General features: G+C 41.9%; 1 protein-coding gene across 3 annotated transcripts in view; it reads right to left on the reverse strand.

Moving 5' to 3' along the window:
* The window catches only part of IL18R1 (interleukin 18 receptor 1), a 30,514-nt gene extending 8,609 nt beyond the window's left edge, over positions 1-21,905 (reverse strand). For 2 of the 3 annotated variants that reach the window (XM_045053322.1, XM_045053321.1), the window contains exons 1-8: positions 21,860-21,905; positions 20,475-20,560; positions 16,288-16,531; positions 12,199-12,364; positions 8,700-8,850; positions 6,460-6,522; positions 2,717-2,837; positions 860-999 (exon numbers count right to left, since the gene is read on the reverse strand). In XM_045053322.1, coding sequence (XP_044909257.1) covers positions 860-999; positions 2,717-2,837; positions 6,460-6,522; positions 8,700-8,850; positions 12,199-12,364; positions 16,288-16,531; positions 20,475-20,532 — 943 coding nt within the window. In that variant the 5' untranslated portion in view covers positions 20,533-20,560; positions 21,860-21,905. 3 annotated transcript variants of the gene reach the window in all.
* Between the last annotated feature and the right edge of the window lie 439 nt (positions 21,906-22,344).

Genomic DNA, 22,344 nt, shown 5'->3' on the forward strand with positions numbered 1-22,344 from the left:
ATGTCCAGGGACCCAAACATACATCTCAGCTGGTATGTTGAGAACATAAATGGAAGTACACAGTCTTGAGAGAGCAAGTGCTGACCTGAGCTCGTCTGGGCTCCCAGCCTGGCTCCGTCACTTAGTTTGTGTCCTAGGGAAAGTCACTGATTCCCTTCATTCTTAGCGTCTTCATCCATAATATGAACCCTTTTCTGAGCAGCTATTGGGCCAATGGCCCTGGGTTGTATTGTACTGGTGGAGGATGGAGGGGGGTGACTCTGGAATGTTCCATCATGTAGGCAGTGAAAAATTTTAGGAGTCCACAGATTTGAGCCATCAACTGTCCACCTGCCAGGGACTGGTCCAAGAGGGGAAGCCTCAGCTAATCTTGGTTGAGTGCATGAGCACACGCAAGAGCCCCCTGTGCCCAGCGCCCAGCTAAGGTAGGCTGGAGGCCGCAGTACCTAGTATCATTGGCCTCACCCTACACTGAGCTGCAAGGGTGCCTCTCATCGTTATGGGTACGTGAGGGCTGCCATGACTGCCTCCCCCATGACACTCAGCTACATCTCTGTCTCCAGGCTATATCTGCTCCGCTCTCTTGAGCCCCTGGTGCTTATCTAGGACTGCAATCTGATCGAGAGCAAAGGATTAGAGTTTGAGTTTTCATTTTCTGCATGAAATCAATGCACAGGGGACTCCGGCAGGGGACTGAGCCCCAGTTTAGCCTGAATACCTGTGACACAAGGCAGACAATTTCACCTCTTGGGAGTTTGCTTCCTGGGGTGTAAGATGAAGGGAGTGGTGATCTTTGAGGTGTCCCTCAGCAGCAACTTTCTAAGCTTCCACAAACTTCCAAAGTAAAACTTGCTCATACCTTTTTTCAACAAGACAAAGTTTATGGTGTCTGTGCCTCCCTCGCTGGCCACAGTGCAATTATATGAAAATTTTAGATTTTTTGCATTAATATTCTCGATTTTCAACATTCTTGACACATACAATTTGCCATCCAGAGTCCTGTGAAAGAAGAAACAATTCAGTGACAGGCTTTGTTCATTGCCAGCAACATTGCTCATGAGGGAGGAATTCATAGGCACAAATACTCAAAGGCAGTGGCTCTGTTGGCTCCATGGAACCTTCTCTTTCTGGTGGGTCCTCAGAGTGTGGGCCACCACAAACCTCTGCTCCTCCGGGGAGCATCAGGGTGGACAGAAACAGCCCTCCTGAGACCACCTGGGGACGACCCTGTGAACCGCCCAGAATGAAAATGTCTGGAAAGTAATGATGCTAAGTTCTCTCTCAATGATTTCCCCCTATTTCTCCTTGCCCAATGGCTTAGCATTCTTCCCATGGGGAGGTCTCCACCGATTGTGACAGAGCTGCAAATAGTTCAGCAGAGGTACAGATTCCTATCAAGCTTGTTCATGCAATCCTGAAGATCGCTTTTATTTTGTTCAGCATCGAAAACAAACTGAAGAATGACACTATTGTCAGATGCACCTGCAGGCATATGAAAAATACCAATTAAGCTGTTCAGCACATGTCAGAAAATGACGTAGACCAACCATTAGCAGCGAGCTGTCTTTCTCTTCTTAAAAGATTCAAGTTGTCCTGTCGTCGATGCAAGGCAACTGCTCATGACATCTGCTTCCCCGTCAATGACAGGCTGTGAAAGCACCATGTCAACCAGCGCTCCCCAGGTGTGCTCACTCACCTGCCGCGCCCCTAGCAGCAGGTGCCTCTATTCTTGGGACATGGCACCCTCTGTCGCCTCCAACCGTGTCAAATATAATTTGAACATGATTCTGTAAAGAAGTCACCAATCCAGAAATAGCAACTATCTCATATCAGTGAAAAATCCCGAAGTAAGGCACAAAAGGCCAGTGAGAAGCCAAGACAGATGACAGAAAAAGCACAGGCATAACTCTAAAGAAAGACCACCTTACTCTTAGCTTAGTTTGAGCTCCATTGCAGATAGTTTGGTGAGTTGGTCTTCTATCCCTCCAAACAGGAGCAACAGATCGCTAGAAGGGGGAAATGCAGAACTCCAGGGGAGGTTCGATGCTGAGGATAAAGACACAGTGGCAAGACAGCCCTGCAGTTCAGCTGAGTTACTAGTCACGTGCCTACTAGAAGCAAGCGGACAGACCTTGCACCGTATGGAGCTTGCAGACAAGTGTTAGCAAGAATCAAGAGTTGTTGCCGTGACATCAAAGAATTTTTTTAAGTGTAAAAAGCAGAAAAAAATCCTCAAAAGTGTAGGTAAGGTAACAGATACCTTGGGATCCCTACTCTCTACCACCTGAGTATATCAGTAAAATACCGATTAATGACCCAAAGTCATTCAAAAACACTCAAACGACCACAGGCTTAGCACAATTTTTAAGATCCAAAAAACTATGGCCTAGGTAATCCCTCTTTTATCAGATGCTTAAGTAAATTGCCCATCCCTATCAGATCCTGACCAACCAAAAGCTACTTTTTGTAAGGCGATGTTAAAAAACCTCACTGACCTTCTTTTTCTAGTTTAGACCTTAGCAATAGATTTCTGCATAATCCATCAGCCTAGCGCATGGTAATTATCATTATAAAATATGTAAATTATAAATTAAAATTTAAACTTATCTCAAACACCCAATCAGCCATTCAGGACTCTGGTGTTTTTTACAGCATGGATCTATGATACAATGTGATTTGTATATATCATGATACATAATACATCACATATACGTACCTATTTTTTTTTACGTTCTCTTCATGTACATTGGGCTCCTTTCCATTTTCATCCCACAAGTTCCAATAAATCTGATCCTTTTCATTCGCCAAAGCAGAGCAATTGAGGTTTACATCTTTTCCTACGTAAAAGTTGACAACCAATATTCTGATCTTACAGACTCAGATTTCCCAAAGGTATAAAATTAATATAATCAACATATATTAACTTAATACATAGAGCTAATGTAGTGCTACCTCTCAGAAAGAAAAAGATAAGCTTGGTTTTCAAATTTTAAAACATGTATAAAGCAGAGAAATTAGGTAGCAATTTTAAGTCATCCACAGCCTATGAGTTGGTTTCGCTTCAAATGTCTATGTTTAAACAAATTATTAAAACTTAGAGTGGCGAGTGGGCCTTCTTTTCAACATACAGTTTAGTAGGTAGTGTTGGGGCAACACTCCCACAGCAACTTCTAGAAAAACAAAATGGGTAAATCACACAAAATTAAGTTAGCCAGCAATTGAAGACATTAAAGTGCAGGGAAAACAAAGAGAAACAGCCAGGCTGAAAACGCAGCCAAGAAGAAGCCCTTCCAGGAGGAGCTGAGATAGCCGGCCATCTTATTCCTTGGAGAAATTACTTTGGGTTTGTACAGCACCAGGGGAATCTCCCAGAGAAAAGAGAGCCCAGGGGAAATTCTGACAGCCACACGGGCTTGCAGAATTATTGCCGAGGGCTTGGACAACACACAGGAGGCTGCAAAGGCTCAAGGGTCTCTCCTACAGTCTCACAGTACTTAGGGGAGAAAGTCCCACTTCCGGGAAGAGATGTACAACCAAGACAGGACTGAAGTCCTTGCATGCCCCACCCCACCCCATAACCTCGCTGCAGGGAATGCCGAAGGAAAGGTTTCAGACTCACAAAAAATTATCCCAGACGAAAGCAAGGCACTACATGAACAAATGAAGAGTACAAGAAAATACAAGTATTTCAGTAAATATAAAAGAATTTGGGTCACCTAAAGCAATAACAGTGCCAATCTATTGTGAGTTTTATCACATATGCAGTAGGGAAATACGTAAACTAACAGCACAAAGTGAGGTAAGAAGACAAAGGAAATACAAGTCTCTAGCACAACTTTTTTTTTATGTTTACTTATTTTTGACAGAGAGAGAGAGACACACAGAGCATGAGCGGGGGAGGGGCAGAGAGAGAGGGAGACACAGAATCCGAAACAGGCTCCAGGCTCTGAGCTGTCAGCACAGAGCCCGACGCGGGGCTCGAACTCACAGACCGCGAGATCATGACCTGAGCCAAAGTCGGACGCTCAACCGACTGAGCCACCCAGGCGCCCCTCTAGCACAACTTAATGAAGGACACAAAAAGGTATAACTAGAAAGAAAACAAATCATATTAAATGAAAGAAAGAAAAAATAATTTATGAATCCAAAAGGAAGGGAGGAATAACAGGAACAAATAACACATAAGGCAACTAACAAACACATAGCAAGATAAAAGGCTTCACAGGATCACCATCATTAAATATAAATGGACTGAGGGGCGCCGGGATGGCTCAGTTAGGCACATGACTCAGGTCATGATCTCACTGTTTGCGGGCTGGGGCCCCACAAAGGGCTCTGTGCTGACAGCTCAGAGCCTGGAGCCTGCTTCAGATTCTGTGTCTCCCTCTCTCTCTACGCCCCCCTCCCCCGCCGCCCCACTCACTCCCTGCCCCTCTCTGTCTCTCAAAAATGAATGAACATTAAAAAAAATGTTTTAAATGTCAATGGACTAGACACTATACAGACTGGATTTCAAAAAAGATCCAAATATATATAGTTGACATGAAATATAGTGCATGTGTAATTGATTTACAAAGAAACGTTAAAAGGATATAAAAAAAAGATAAAACATGCCAATCCCAAACAAAAGAAGACTGCTATGGCTGTCTATTACTAGAGAAAGTAGGCATTTAGGAAAGAAGTAACATGATAGATAAAGAGAGAAATTTTATAATGATAAAGTGTCAGTTCAACAGGCATCAGTACGTATGTGCCCATAAGATAACCTCAGCATGTATAAAGCAAAGATTGAACAAAAGGGTACAGAGACAAATTAACCATCGTAGATGCAGATGTTAACATCTCTTTCTTTAACAGATAAAGAAAACACATCAAAGATTGGTTACAATATACATGATTTGAACAATGCCATTAGCTAACTTCACATAATTGGTATTTACAGAATGATAAAGCCAAAACCTGCAGAATGCACATTTGTTTCAAACACACTGGGAACATTCATCAAGACGCCACATTCTGTTCCTTAAGCAAGTTGCTACAAATTTCATCAGACTGAAATGATACAGAATACAGTCTTGGACCAGTATGAAACTAAACTGGATATCAATAACAACAACAACACAAAAACTAGAAAATCCTCCAACTATTTGGAAGTTAAAAAGAAAAATTATCCATAGATGAAAGAAGAAATCACAAGGGAAGTGTTTTTTTGTTTTTTTTAATGTTTGAACCAAATAGTAATGAAAACACAGCATACCTGTATTTGTTAGAAACAGCTACAGTAGCGATTAGAGGGAATTGTAGAGCTTAAAATGCATGTGCTACAAGAGACGATAATTGAAATCAATTATCTATGTCTCCATGTCAACAAATGAAAACTGAGGTGCAAATTAAGCCCAAAATGAGAAGAAAGAAATAACAAAGCTAAGTTCAGGAATCAATAAAAATAAAAAGCAGGCAATCCACAAATACAAACGGCAAAGTATCTAAGCTACGCTGGGCATCTGTGGTCCCACAAATGATTGTGACAGGTGGTGGTGGTCCAAAGGTGTGGGCTTAGGAAACAGTCAACAGAAACTTGAACCCCAGCTTCACCACTTTTTTATTGGTTTAACTTTAGACAGATTTCTGAACCCTTCTGGGCTTTGGTCATTTAACCCATTAGATGGGAATAATACCCCTTGGAGTTTTTTGGAGGATTGAATTCAAGAATGTTTTTCTGGACGCCTGGGTGGCTCAGTCGGTTAAGCATCCGACTTTGGCTCAGGTCATGATCTCGGGTCCGTGGGTTCAACCCCACATCGGCTCTGTGCTGACAGCCCAGAGCCTGGAGCCTGCCTCGGATTCTGTGTCTCCCTCTCTCTCTGCCCCTCCCCACTCACATTCTGTCTCTGTCTCTCAAAAATGAATAAACATTTTAAAAAAGAATATATTTCAAACACCTAATACAAAACATGATTTAGTATAAGTGAATTTCTCCTTTTCCTTCCCTCCTTTCCTTATGGAAAGGAATTACTCAACTGGACATGTTGATTTCATCAAGACCTGTCTGGATGGTCAATTAAGTCCATTGATTCAAAGTCCATTGATTAATCAGTCAAATATTCAGAACACAGGATAAGTCTGAAGCATTTCTCCAGAGTGCTCTCTTATAGGGTTTTCGTCTTTAAAAATAACCATAAAGACTATTAGAGAAAAGCCACAATGGGGTGACCAAAACCCTATGTAAAAACCACAGGCAGTTCTATAATGTTTTCAACATACTGTTCATTTTCATCAGCCTAAAAAGGGCAACATTCAAACAATGGCACACTTTCCCTGCTTTTCTAACTTTCCTCACTAAATCTGGTATGTGTTATGCACACACAATATTGGTGAATCATGAATCACATTTAGCCTTGGAAGGCTCAATTATGCACCCCATTCCTAGATGTGGAATACATGTATGTCAACATATACCTAATTCCACCTTCACACGGTTAAGCTTTGGTCCAAGAAGAACAGGAATTATTTTACTGCGATCTAAAAGTGAAAAAAAAGAAAAGGAAAATGTTTCAGCGTTGCACTGAGCTTCTCTCAGACAAGTTTTTGTTGCAATATGCTTATACCATGTAACAAAAATTCTAAATAGTCATCACTATGTCATATTTTCATTAAGTAATGGTTGCAGCTAATATTGTTTGTTTCACTTTCCATCAATGCAAAGCTAATGCAACTGGAGGGAACACACTAAATTTGGTTTCCTTCAAATCTGTGGCTTCTGCAGCTATGTGGCAGAGGAAAATGTTCATCCAGGAGGGACAACCGCATCTGTAGGATTTAGATGCAAAGTCACTGGGACGTGCCTTTCTGCTCTTTCTTCCTTCTGTCTGCCCTTCTCAACCCCTCGAAGATGGATTTATTGGGCACAGGGTGTCTCTATCCGTGCTTTGGCAAGACACTCTCTCTCAGGTGCCAACCCTCCCCTCATAGACACTAAAGGAAGCACACCTTCAGTTCTGTGCTCTCGATACCTCACTTGCCTCACCTTAGTCCTGGCCCTGCAAGGTGTTCACATGTGTGGGCTTAGCTCTACTTCTGTTCCCGAGTGGCTTCTGACCTTGATCAGAGGTACATAATACTCTCCACCCCAGCCTCCCTCTAGTAATGTTTCAAAAGTAAATACTTCCCCTAGCAGCCTCCCACTGAATGCTCTCCGACAACCTAGGACGGCTGATAGCTGCACAACACTGAGAGCGCCTGTGGTCATACACTGAAATTGCTGTTGTCAAGTTCTCGTTACTCTTCTGATCAGCACTGGCAACTTTCCTCATGACCTAGACTCTCCCTTCTAGCACATCTGGCACTCCTAGGGCATTTACAAGTAACCTCCAGAGCAGCCTTCCTGGGACATACCTGTCCTCAGCAAACACGATGCCTGAGGACAAGGAGTAAAAGGCAACCCAGGAGCTCTCCCGCAGCGCCCTCACCTACCTGAGCTCTCTCAGAAAGTGTGATGCTGACGAGTGAAGGGTTGAGACGGGAGGGGTGAATGTGTGGGTGAGAACTGGAGGATGAAACTCGCAAAGTGAAAGCCCAGGTGAGTCAGGTTTGGTTCCTCTGGGGTTCAGAGTCTCTGGGCAAGCCTGGAATTGCTATAAGTGGACAGCGGGACCTGGGACACCCCCAGAGAAAGAAGGAACTCTCGGCCTTGAGACTATGGAGGAACATGAGTCGATTCAAGGACAAGAGGGCAAGAGGTGATTTTGCTGAAAATTGCCATTGCTTATCTTTCTCCAGATCCATTTTCTTCCCCCCAGGGAAGAGGTAGTGTCAAAGGGTATCTTTAGGACAGGATGTCTTTAAGACAGTATGCCATCTGCTAAACCTTGAAGGATATCGGCGCGCCTGGGTGGTTCAGCTGGTTAAGCGTCTGACTTCAGCCCAGGTCATGATCTCACAGTTTGTGAGTTCAAGCCCCGCGTCGGGCTCCGTGCTGACAGCTCGGGGCCTAGAGCCAGCTTCTGATTCTGCGTCTCCCCGCCTCTCTCTCTGCCCCTCCACCGCTCATGCTCTGTCTCTCTCTCTCTCAAAAATAAATAAACCTTAAAAACAATTTTAAAACTTGAAGTACATCATTGGAAACCCCAAGTACCCTGTCCCCAGCGTGCTTTCCTCCTCATCCGTCATGTCCCACCTCTAAACTCAGCTCAGAGTCTCCTGACTCCGATCTATCTCTGGGCTCCTTCTGCACCCTAACATCACACAGATGTGTCCGGTTTCATACACTAGGTACTTCTGTGTGGCTTATCACCTCTCCTGGCTATTCCTCGAGAATAGTATAGAACTCACTTCATTGCTTATTTCCCTGCTTCCTTTACCTCCTGATGCTCAGTACAGTTTATTGAATACAGGCACCCTCAATAAATACCTGTTGAGTGAAAGCATACACTGAACAACAAAAAAATCCACAAATCACTCGAATACAAAATAAGAGGGAGACATTCTGCTACATAAAAGTCATTTACTATCCCCCCTCCCCACCACCAATCTCTCCAGGGTGGTGAGTGACGCCCAAATTATTTGACCCTATATTTGAGCTAGTGATGCGGTCACGACTCCAAATAGGTTGCCTCTGGATTCCTGTGCTGGGTTAGAAGAAAGAAAACTCTGTTTCATAAGATACATTTCTTTCTTTCCAATTCTAACATTCCTCTTACCTCCAACGATTGTTACGTTGATGGTTTTGGTGACATTAAATAGTTTTCCATTATGAGGGATGGAAAACACACAGGTGTAATATCCCTGATCTTCAAACTCTGCATTCTTCTGTAAAACTGGGTTTGTACCATTGTTTATCTTTTCACAGTTCTGTTTTGTGAAAAAAAAATCAAAATATTTTAAGTGAAAGCAGTATCATATTACATTGATTAAAATTTTAGAATACTTTTATAGAAAAAGGGAAACAGGAAGAAAGGTAGAAATTTCTGAGTCGATATCCCAGTGATTTGGCATTGCCTGTAGAGCAACAATGAAACACAGTCCCATTACCTGTTATTATTACGGTTATTAATACATGCTGGGAAGTAGAATATAGGGGGAACTATAGCTGCTTCCATCATTTTCTTTTGATCTCTCTTTTACACACAAAGAGGGGAAGGGGTAAAGAGAGAGGGAGAGGGAGAATGGAGGGAGGGCAGGGTGGAAGAATGGAGCACAAAGAGGAGATAGAGAAAATGAAACAACAACAAAATCCCTGCTTGGGTGAAACCTTTCTGCATTCGTAACACTTTTAATCTAACCCATGTACTCAGGAACACCCGTGGTGGGGGTAGTGGAGATAGGAGCAGAATTAGGCAGAGACCTGAGTACCTAACTGACTACCCACCCCCCCCACCTTGATGTCTTCCACAGAAGACAGTGGACTGATCAGAAATGTATCAAGAATATTCAAATATGTAGGCACACACAAACATGTCTCTCCGTCACAAATTTCCATACGGGTCACAGGAATGAATAATAGGAAAAAAGCCACCTTCTTCAATCGAGCCATCGGTCACCCATAGAAAAGGTTCTGAAGCAATCTAAGGTCCAGATACGGAGAACAGGAACGACACTGCTAAACTTGACTATGTGATGCTGTTCCTGCAAACGCCAACAAGAAGAACGTACGGCGCGCATACTTCTCTCGAACCTGCCAAAGCCGGCAGCAACTGGGGCCAGGCCCAGAGGTCACTAGGAATGGGTTTGTGAAGCACCCACATGTGTCCCTCAACTCAGTAAATTGTTTCTGTGTATGTCAAATTTTTATAAACCCAAACTGTGTTTTTGAAGGCGCTTTAAAATATCAATGTCTCTTCGTTTTTACTTCTAATCAGTTGTTTACTGATTTAGCTTCCTTGCTCTCCTCCTCTCAGGTACACCACAATCTCTAAACAGGCTGAAAATATTGAAGTGGTTAATCATCTAGCTAAAAATAACCTCTCATAGATCTCTTTTCTACATTGAAACATCCGCATGGTGACATTTCTTAAAACCTAGTGCATGGAACCTTACAAATTTATATGTATTGTCAAGTATTTGCACACTTGACAGGAAACAGAATCAAGTGAACTCAGGACTAACGCAGACATTTGGAAAACATGTGGGTAAGAGCTCTCCTTGAAAACTCACAAGTAAACAGTGGTCAAGCAAAATATGCAAACAGAAGTTTCTAGGAAATCATCTGTGGCTTCAACTTTCCAAAGGGCTTCTGTCTGGATCACTCTCCCATACGGCTCATTAAAACTTCCATGACAGGGGCGCTTGGGTGGCTCAGTCACTTAAGCGTCCGACTTCGGCTCAGGTCATGATCTCACAGTTTGTGAGTTCAAGCCCCACCTCAGGCTGTGTGCTGACAGCTCAGAGCCTGGAGCCTGTTCGGATTCTGTGTCTCCCTCTCTCTCTGCCCCTCCCCGACTTGTGCTCTGTCTCTATCTGTCTCTCAAAAATAAATAAAAATGTAAAAAAAAAAAACAACAAAAAACAACTTCCATGACAGAGTCACATTTGTTCTCCTATAGAAATAATATAATTTGTGTTATGTGTCTGCATGTATGTATATTATGCATGTGTATATTATGCATGTGCATACTGTACATTTGTATGTAACACATATGTGACTGCATATATAATATCCACAGTACTGTCTACAAGAGCTCCTACAATTCAAGTTATACCAGCTGAAGAACATAGGCAATCCACAAAAGAAATAATACTGAGATGCAATAAAGATATAAAAATGTTTAATTTATTATTAAGAAAAGAAATGGGGAAAAAAACCACTAAAAATTACACAACTTCTGCATGTCATATTTCTAAATGTTCTAAAGGTACGACTTCTTCGTGTGGTAGTGGTGGTTGAAAAAAGCATTTTGAACTAGCATAGCTCCCCAGAGAGGAGCCAGCTAATGCACAGCAAAAGCTGTAAATGTGCTCATGGCCATTGATCCAATTATGCTACTTTTAGGGATGCGATTAAACAATAAAATTGTACATACACCCTAACAGTTACAGGAATGATATTTATTCTAGCCTTATAAACAATAGTGGAAAGTAGGAAACTAACAAATGTCTAATACCAGGGGATTAATTAGATGCAAGTATAAAGCACCATGGAATCCCAGATTTGGAAGAATGTTTAAAGACACAGGGGAATAATCACAACATAATTTGTAGAGGATAAAGGAAAAATCCAGGCATAAAATACCACTTTTTATTTTTTAAAAGGTTTTTTTAAAATACCACTTTTTAAAAGTAGATGTTGGGGCTCCTGGGTGGCTCAGTCAGTTAAGCCTCCGACTCTTGATTTTGTCCTCAGCTCATGATCTCACAGTTCGTGAGTTCGAGCCCAGAGTCGGGCTCTGTGCTGACAGCATGGAGCCTGCTTGGTATTCTCTCTCTCCCTCTCTCCTTCTGCCCCTCCCCCACTTTCTCTTTCTCAAAATAAATGAACAAACATTTAAAAAATAAAAATAAAAGTAGATGTTTACACACACACACACACACACAAACCCTAAAGTCTTTGGCTGGCGGGATTATGAGTGAGTTCTGCTAACTTCATTGTCCATTTTTCCATCTTCCAATTTCACAAAAGGAACTCGTATGTTTAGGGGGAAAAGTATATACAATGGAATTTAAAAATGTAAATATACGTGGCAAGAGAAAATGCAAATCCTTAAGCTAGCTAGCAATCCTAAAAATCAATTTACCAAAACAGAAGGGCAGGGAAGGAAGGGCAAGGAAGAAGGAAGTGTTATCTTCACTGAACTGTTCGGATGGGGCAGGGGCTCATTTTAGCCACCCCGCCTAGCACCTGGCTCAGAGGGGTCGGCTAAGCTCTGTGTGTGGTGGGGGGGTCATGCGACCTGCATATGATGAGACCAAAATGCTCCACAGCCATCAGATTCTTACTTTGGAATTTTGTCCTTTGTTTCCTCAAGTCTTTTATTTTTAAGTTTATTTCTTTATTTTGAGAGAGAGAGTGTGCAGCACACAGCAGGGGCAGAGAGAGAGGGAGAGAGAGAGAATCTGCACTGGTGGTGCAGAGCCTGCTGTGTGGCTCGAACTCACGAACCCGTGAGACCATGACCTGAGCCGAAAACGAGAGCCGGTGACTAACTGAGCCATCCAGGCGCCCCTTTCCTCAAGTCTTAAGTTAAAATATTTTAAAAGCATTACCTTATACAGTGAAGTTCTATTGGCCAATGGTTGAAAGTAGTCATGTTTACAGGCTACGTGCAAAGATTTCTGAACTTCTACAGTTTTACTAGTTAGTAGTTTTTCAACAAAACAGCTGCTTTTACTTCTTCCAATGACATTTAATTTCCATTTACGAGTATCATTTCTATGAAATAAAGGTTTAAAGATATTTTATTAGTACAGAGACTTTGCAAATACCACCTTTCAGTAGCCAATGAAATTCTTTCCTTATTATTGTATAAAGAGACTTATTCATTGACGCCCAGACCCTGCCCCCTTTTGGCCCTGTGCAGTAAGAAATGTAACAATTGTCATGGGACAGAGGCGAGGGGCGGGGAAAGAGAAGAACCTTAGCGGCCCTACACCCACACCCACACCCACACCCACACACACACACACACACACACACACACACACACACACAAACACCCTATTGCATACCATATATTATAGATACCAGGACAGAAATGTTTAAAACTTCAGTGAGCTTTGGAGATGGACAAGTTCAAAGATTCTTAACCCAGGATGGGACAGTGGCATTGGTTTCATGAGGTCCACAAACAAACTCCTGAACTTGTTTTCTGGAAGTTTGTATATGTGCATTGGGTTTTATATTTCTCTGGGCTGTTTCTTCCAATCCTTTTCTCTTACTGTTGAGTAAACCCAAGTCTGGAGCGCCTGCCCTCACCGTAGCTGTAGTAGCACGTTATGTGCCTTACTGAGCAAAAGTTAGTTTGAATAGTTTTATTGTTGTTGTTCCTTCTGATTAGAAATTAGTAATCTGGAAGAGGAAACGACTTTAACCGTGTTTTTATAAAGGATCTCCTTTTTTTTAAGTTTACTTATTTTGAGAGAGATAGAGAGAGCAGGGGAGGGGGAGAGAGACAGAGATACAGAGAAAGAGAGAGACAGAGAGGGAGAGAGAGAGAGAGAGAGAGAGAGAGAGAGAGAGAGAGAGAATGAATCCCAAGCAGACTCCTCGCTATCAGTGCAGAGCCTGATGGGGCTCGAACCCATGAACCTGTGAGATCATGACTTGAGTTGAAATCAAGAGTTGGACACTTAACTGACTGAGCCACCCAGGTGCCCCTAGAAAGGAGCTTCTAAGAAAGGAAATGTTTGCAACCTGATGTTTGTTTAAACTGAACTACAGGGATCCACATACTAAATACAACAGACGTGTGTTAAATTGTCCTGTGTGTGTGACACGCTTGTACCGACCACAGGCTCTTACAGCCCCGACTCTTACGTCTGTGGTAGCATGGGAGGAAGACTAGCACTCACTGAGTTCCAGGGATTGTACTGAATATGTACAATGGAGATGGCTATTTCCCTTACTTGTGATAAGAAAGCTAAACTTCATGTAGCAACAGGGCCAGGATGCAAACGCACATCAGCTCGGCCCTCAAGGACAGGACTGCACTGCCCAATACTATGCTTTCACAGTCGATGTGACTCTGGCCCTCCTTTGGGTATGCATTCATACGAGATTGACCAGGACTGGGAGGGAAGTGATGGGTGGGCTGACAGGCTTGTCCTGAAGGTTAAAAGCAGTAGGTCAATGGCCGTGGAACATAATAGAGCTACCTGGCCCTTGAGATGGATTCGGAATCCCGTTGGTATCATCTTCTTCTCAAGTGTGTCTACTGTTTCCCCTACTTCAGCCCCACTGAGCTGAGCAGAGACCTATTTCCAGATATTTCTATCCCGTCACTTACGAGGAAGATAGTGCATGCGTGTTTCCATCTTATCAGGCCGTATTGTTCTCTGCCTCTGCAATCCTCCGTTCCCAACACTCAGTAAGTCCCGACTGGTGGAATGCTTCCGTGTCCCCGCCACCGCACTGTGAGTGCCAGAACAGGCAGATGCCGGCCTTGCTAGAGGAACTCAAGGGATGGTGTGAAGCTGCGGCCAACTGACCCAAAGCTGTGATCATCTGTGTTCTCATACAAGGCCATCCCTTCCTGGTTGTGGAGCTACTCCTGCCACGCAGGAAGGGACTTGAAAAGCTCTGGGCCGTTCTTCTGAAGCCCCTTACCAAGCCAAGCTTGCTGTTTGTCAATCCAGAACATGATTGAGACATGATTCGCATGTGCTTTTTTCCTCTGTCTTCATGTCCTCCCCTCTACCACTGAAAACCCCCTCTCTCCTGTGTCCCCTCCCTTCTTGGTGGATTTCCCCCCTTAACATTTTATCTGACTTTCGGATTAAAGTATCAGTCTCCAGAAGCGTTTGATTATTAGCAGAAGACTCCCTAGAAATGAAAGGATTATGGTTCTAATGGGGGTGGGGGTGGGGAGGAGGATTCCAGGGATGGAATCTGGTCTTTGAAGGATTCCACACAAAATTCCAAAGGCTCACTCACGCATGTGCACACACATGCACACACACACACACACACACACACACACACACACCCCTCTGAGGCAAACCAGTGCACCATATTTGAAAAAGCCCCCATCTTCAATGCCTCTAGGTGTCCAAACAACCTGTGTGGGTTCCCATTTATTTGCAAAACGATTGTCGAGGTTGTTCCTCATACCATCACTTTTGTCTCATGTTATTCGTCAGCCTCAAATACCCTTTAATGTTCGGCACCACAGCCCCTGAGTCGCCTCATGGTTCCTGGCCTCTTGCACCCTCTTCCTGGTTCTCCACACGTCTCTGACAGCCTATGTGTTGGACTATTCCAATTTTCCTTCCTAACCCAGGCTGCGTTCCCCCACCTTCCATATCAGAAAGACAGTTAATGCTTTCCGTCCCTGTCTCCAAGCGACATTTGTAGGTAACTGCCTCTTCCCCTCCATGTGCTCCTTCTGTCCAGTCTGGAATGCTTCCTTCAATCATGCCTTTATTCCGTCAGGATTAAGGAGATTTTTTTTAACCCCATTTGTGAATATTCATTCTACGTTAGTGTGAGAAGACCCAGTTGTGATCCATTTCTGGAATCATCTCTCTTAAAGGGTCACATAAAATCCACTGCTGGTCAAAACAAACAACAGAAAGAGTCCTCAAATGTTCTCTCTGACTCCTGGGAGTTCCTATGCATAAAAACAAACCCAAATGACCTCATTTTGTGTAAAACCACAGGGGCGATAACAAGGTTTCACTGTGATATCTCACTGCGCTCTCAACAGCACTGTTGACGATGATCGGGACCCACCCCAGAAATCGACTACATCTGCCAGCACACCACCACGACTCACCTGGCCCTGAGCTATCTTCCACAGGTCAGTCTCACATCTCCATAGAAACATACGTATACATGCACACCTACGCAAGTACGCACACCACATCACAAACGTGCCAGATGAACACTATGTCACCGACACTACTAATCCATCACATAGAGCCCTGCTTGTCCAAGTTACTCCTTCCCACCTCACCAAATAATGTATAAAGAGAACCCAGCTCAGTGATAACCACTGACACAGCGGTTGCTCCCATTTCATAGAACTTAGGACTCTTGATGAGGAGCGTCCTGGCGTAGACTGGAGCGGTCTGGCCTGCGAAGGCTGTGCAAAGCCCTTTCTGCGCTGCCTTTCCCCCTGCCCCTGGCTGTAGGCTTGTGATTGGCTGCAAAACCCACACCCTCGTCATGAACACTACTGCCTTGTCCCCAACAGACCCCGAAACACTGAACTAGGATGTGTCTGTATCAATCCCAATCCCTCTCCTCAGCCTGCGGATATCACCCAGGAAGCTGAAGCCATCCCCTTCACTGCATGTTCATTATGGAGCTTCACCAATTAGTCCATTTGGCCAGCAACTCTGGATAACAGGAACAGTTGAGTTTTAAAATGAATTTCATCTGATACCTACTTACCTTTGGTAAGGATCCCCTGAAAGAAGTATTAAGGGAATCTTTCGTTAAGATCATTAAGAAGATAGACACAAGGGCAATATTTAATTTAATTTCCCAATCATGAAGTATTGATCGCATGCTGGAAGAAGAGTAGGGGGGAATAAATGCATGGATTATTCTTTCAGACTGCTGTATATGTGACTGGCTGAGCTAAGTCTAGGGGTGCTACGAAACATACTAACACAAAGAGAAGCTATACTCACCCCATTTGGAAAAAGTAAGATCCACTGTCCTCCAACTCAACTGGCCAAAACTCCAAAACATAATCGTGCAAAGTAATTCTGGGGGAACTGCTTGAGTTTAGCTCAATGCGTCCATGTGACCCACTGCTCTTGTACCATTTTATGCTGTTTTTTTCACTATCGTGCTCAGATGCTGATGAGCAGTATCTCAGATAGAAAAATTCCCCTTCCACTGCAGTGATGCTATGACGTGAAATACATGTTTCTTCATAAGATTAGCAAAGGAAAAGGAAAAAAAAAAAAACACAGGTAAATTTTGTCTTTCCTAATGCATTAGGAGAATAAGCCAGGTTAGTAAGAAAATTGTAAGCAATCTCAGTCTGGTGGGTTCTCTTATCTTAGGGTCAATTTTTCCAACATCAGGGCACTTTCAGGACGTAAAGGAAGACAACGTTTCCAACAGATTTTCCCAAACAGGACGGTACCAAAACTTAACCTATCATAACTGAAAGACAGATAAATGTAGTGTAAGCTTTTCAAAGAAAACGCTACACGTTACAATTTCCTTGTAAGGAAAGCCACAGAAGTCACAATGTTGCCACATCTACGCCCAAACACCCCTAGCTGGGGAGTCTCCGTAGAAATGAAAACCAGAAACCTGGAGGCCTTAGAGTTCATCATCTGCCTCAGCAGAAGTGTCACCTCGCCTGTTCTCAACCAGCCTACCTAACCATTTCCTGGGCAGACAGAGAGGGATGGTTAAGGGGCTCCTATGTAGCTTAGAGTGTGTGTGAGTTCATTATCTCTCCAGGTTACCACGTGGATCATCAAGAATTGATTAATATAATATCACTCCAAATCCAGGTATATGTCACTTCCCTCCTTGAGTGCTTTTGCAAGCTGTCTCTTTCTCTCTCCCTGCCTCCCTCCCTTCCGCTTTCCCAACTAACCCAGATACTCTAGCTTTGGAAATTTATCTAATTCTGTCAGCTAACAGAGTCATCATTCCCGTCCTTTTGAATTTGTGATAGTTCAAAGTCAGCCCTCATGGACCCTTTCCATATCCTGTTTTCCAGTGGCTGCTGGGTGCCCTTTTACTTTATTGAAGTATAATTAACATATAATAATATCAGGTGCACAACATATTGATTCAACAATTCTATACGTTACTCAGTATTCACCATGGTAACTGTGGCCACCGTCACCATACAATGTTATTAAAAATATTATTGACCATACTTTCTATGCTGTACTTTCCATCCCCGTGACTTACTTATTTATTTTTATTTTATAAATCATAGTTTATTTCTGTGCTTAAAAGAAATATTTTATATATCATACATTGAAATAATTATGCTTAATAATACTTTCTGTGTTTAAAATAAATATTCTATATATCATATATTGAAATACTTACATATTTCATATGTTTTAGTATAATTTTATATAGTTTAATTTATAAATTATAGTTTATTTCAGTTATTTTATAACTGGAAGTTGTAATCCCCTTTTTCTATTTCACTCAGAGCCCCACCTTCCCTCGGGCAACCACCAATTTGTTCTCTGTATTCAAGAGTCTGGATCTGTTTGTTTGCTCATTTGTTTTGTTTTTTAGATTCCACATATAAGCGAACTTATATGGTATTTGTCTTTCTCTGTCTGACTTATTTCGCTTAGGATAATATCCTTTAGGTCCATCCATGTTGTCACAAATAGCAAGATCTCATTCTTTTTTGTGAATGAGTAATATTTCATCACATGTTCCCACACTAATTCATATGCCCACAAACAGGATTAACTGAATTTTGAGAATGAGAATCCTTAAATTAACTAGAGCACTTCGCGGAAGGCATGGAGAAAATGCCTCCTCCATACTTAGGGTCTATTTCTCAAAGCAGTTGTTTGGTTTTAATTCGATGTTGTTAACCACAATGTAGAGAGGAAGTGGCTCAAATGGTAGACGTATTCTTTGAAAACATGGATGTCAAATCTACCTCAAAGTACAAGTGTTACTGAACACCAACCTTGTGTTTGGTGGTTGTTATAGAAGCTCCATTTTACATTTCGGTCCTTCAGCGTAGAAGGTGTGATACAGGTGTAAGTGTTAGTGTTAGCTTCAATTGACATCCGAAAGGATGGTATGTCCAAAACAATGTAATTTATTTTCCTGTTTTAGAAGTACGACACACATAAAGCCGCACAATATGTGCTCTTCTGTGCCTGGATTCTTTCTTACATCATCATGTCTATGACAGGCATCCATGTTGCTGCATGTAGCAGTGATCTGTTTTGTCTCATAGTTATGCAGTATCCATGCCGTATCCAGTTGTGTTTGTATATGATCATTTAGCCATTCTAGTGGTGTTAAACATATGGATTATTTCCATATTTTGGCCAGTCTTTAAAAAAAACCAGAAACTTCCATAAACATCTGTGACTGTGTTGTGATAGACATATCCACCATTTCTTTCTGGGAGTAGTAATCCTTTGAAGAACCCTGACCTGGATTACATTCTTTCCAGGGGTAGATGGTTGGAGTTGGAAGTTCACACTCTCCTGGCAACTAATGGCTTCAGCTACCTAATCCTATGCTTAACACTAAAGACCTTGTTGATTAGAAATGGTTTTTGGGGGCGCCTGGGTGGCTCAGTTGGTTGAACGTCTGACTTCTGCTCAGGTCATGATCTCGCGGTTCGTGAGTTTGAGCCCCGTGTCGGGCTCTGTGCTGACAGCTCAGAGCCTGGAGTGTGCTTCAGATTCTGTGTCTCCCATTCTCTCTCTCTGCCCCATCTCTGCTCTGTCTCTCTCTGTCTTTCAAAAATGAATAAACATTAAAAAAAAAAAAAAGAAATGGTTTTTGGTTGAAAAAAATGACTGGAATTCAAGCTGTGCAGACTGCCCAGGCAGGTACTCACTCCCCTTCTTACATGAACAGAGAGTAAGAATCCAACAGCGTCAACAACCTAGACCCTTTGGAATGATATCTGTGTTTGGAATTGTCTTGAGTTTGGACAGTAAATAGGATGCTGTCACTCAACTTCTACTAGGTTAAATGAACCCTCATGTAGAATACTGTCGTACTTGCCTAGATTAAAGCCTTTATGAAGGTTCTCTGAAAGGACAAAGAGCTGGGACCTTAGTAAACTTACAGAATGGGCTGTCTGGCTGTTTCTGAGCCTGAAACATGTTTCATTGTAATTTGGGAGCAAGGTTATTAGTATATGTCTACAGAGCAAGGTGCCCATGATGCACACTTTTCTGCACCTCACTTTTTCACTCAGCAGTTTCTAACAGAGGATTCCATATCAAGAGGAGCAGATCTACCTCCTTCAACATCTGGATAGTATTGCACTGTATGGATCTCAATAAAAATGGACCCGCTTTAACTAAATATTAGACAGGAATTATTTGAAAGTATCAATTTGTTCTCTCTCCAGCAGTAATTCTCAGAGTTGGGGATATGGGCTAATATGTTTCTCTCTCCTAGATGACAGGTCAAGGCAAATCGGTATTGGCATTCCCACTTTCTCTTCCAAGGCATAAGGAGAACCTTGCTTATCAGTCATGTGTCTCTTCTCCAAAGGATCCTAATGAGACCCCAGAATCATTCTCGATAAGTTTCCAAGTGATCACTGCTACTGCTAATCAGTTAAAATTGCTATCTGCCATCTGATATAAAGACTACATGTTTTCCCTAGTCTACACAGTCTTTCTTAGGTACTCCTCCTAACTCGAATATTTCCCTCAAGACCTGTAAAGTATCCCCCCTCACTGTCTTCATCACCTAAATAACAAGATGAACCTTGGCCTCCGTGTTGGCAGAAAAATAATGTGTATAAAACTTGCTAAATATCAACAATAAAAATGGGTGTGAACTCTTCAGTTTTCAATAACACAAAGCAGAGTTTCACCTCAGACAAATGTAATGTGTTTCCAGACACGATCCTGCTCTCTCTACATAAACTCAGAGGACTAAATATTTCTTTTTCAGCAATCCCACATGATTCTTTACTTGATTCCATTTCTATGAATGTTTTATTCTCTATGCCAGGGACACAAATTGGTAACTCTCAAAGTAAAATTTAAAACCACTAATGTTAATAAATTCAGCATTTTCAGTAGCCACCTCCACATAAAAAAAAGTGAAACCTTGCTCTTCCCTCTCAACTACCAATGAAGTATGTCCGTGAATGATTATAATTACTTACCTGAGGTGCTTGTAAACATAAGTGCCAAAAGTGCTAAGAGCAGTTCTATATGATGCATATTTAGGATTCTGTTTCCAGTGGTTTCTCTGGAAAACAGAGCAAGATGGGTTCAGCCAAAACTTGCAAACAAAAGTATACCTGTCTCATGAAGGAGATTTTAAAACATCTTCTGGCATGCAAACTTTAAAAAAATCAGCACAGTAAGTTTCCATATCCCTTAATAGAGTCACCAAGTGTTCTCAGAACTTTCAGCCATATAGAATTCATCACATTTCAAGGCAGGAAAAATTCCTAATAATGCAATTTTCTAATACAAGAGAGTCTGCTGTACAGAAAATCTACTATTCTATGAAAGAACATTCTGTGAAGTGCCAAGATATGTATAGCAGGTCTACTCATGTAGGGGTGTGTGTGTGTGTGTGTGTGTGTGTGTGTGTGTGTGTTCTTTTTTTTTCTCATCACACCAAAATGCTCATTGTGATCTTCATGTGTGGCTTGAAGTTTTAAATATCCATCTTTCTTCATCAGAACTAAGTTCTTGATAAGTTAGGAATTAAGTCTGTTTTGTCCATTACTATATCACTAACATCCCAGCACACAGTCGTACAATGCTTAGGACATAGTAAAGACTAATGCTCATTCCGGAGGAACAGGTGTATGGATGTGTGCATGCATGTGTCTATACACACATGCCCATGTGTGTTTATTTTAGGGAAACAGAGACAAAGCAAGAGTTTCCTACACTCCAAATGCCTAATCTACATTGGGTCAATGAACTCAAATCTGTGTTGAATTTCAGTCCTACTCAAACCCATCTTTTGTCCTGAGAATTACAATTTTAGAGAGTAGGACAGGGGAAGGGGGCAGCGGGGCTCTTACATCTGGGTTGGCATCTCCAGCTGAATCTCGACCAGCTGTACAACCTCGGGCAAGTTACTTAAAAGTCTCAGAGACTAGCTGCTCATTACCAAAGTGGAGATGATAAGAAGGCCTATGACCAAAATTACTGAGTGATAGAATGAGCTAATGTTTGCCAAGGCTTTCTGGAATCATAGTGGCCTCTTAGTCCCAAATAATTCTCTTACTAACTGCCATGCACCTCCCATACTTAAAAAAGAAGAAAAATTTAACGTCCAAATCCTGGATGAAGTTTAAGGGCTATGCAGTCAGACCATTTACATCAATCTTTATGAATCACATCACAAAGCAAAGCATCTGATGTAATTTCCAAGAGATAATAATCAGTCACGTAAAGGGTTAAGTAGGTATGGAAAGTACCAAGTGTTCAAAATAACTAAATTAGAATATTTCTATGGTTCTATGGTTTGAAATCAATCCCCCACCCACACTCACACACACATATTTATTATTAACTATTCTCTTACCTTGGATAGAATGAAACGTGTTGTTTCCTCTGGTGAAGGTTGACACAGCCTTATAAAGGGCACTGCTATTTTTTCTTGGTTTTGGTTTTTGTTAATTTTCAAGGTCTACTGAGAGATAAAGTTATTAAGAAATAATCTAGCATTCTGATGAGTTAACTCTGAGTTTCAATATGAATCATGTTACAAACCCAGTATACAAATTAGCTGATATTTGCACTGCTCTGTGTATGTAAACATAAAAATTGTATTGTGCTTTTATGGATTTAAAAGATTAAGATATTAAATAATAGAACTCATTTCCAAAAGAAAAGCTATTCTGAAAATGTCACATTTGGTACCATGTGTGATGTTGATTTTTTTTTTTTGCCTTTCCGTAATATTTGAATTTCTTTCTTCTTTCTTTCTTCCTTCCTTCTTGCTTTCCTTCCTTGCGTCTTTCCTTTCTTTAAAAAAAAATTTTTTTTCTGATTTCTAAAGTATTATAC

The sequence above is a fragment of the Felis catus genome, chromosome A3, assembly GCF_018350175.1.
Source record: "Felis catus isolate Fca126 chromosome A3, F.catus_Fca126_mat1.0, whole genome shotgun sequence".
Classification (NCBI taxonomy): Eukaryota; Metazoa; Chordata; class Mammalia; order Carnivora; family Felidae; genus Felis; species Felis catus.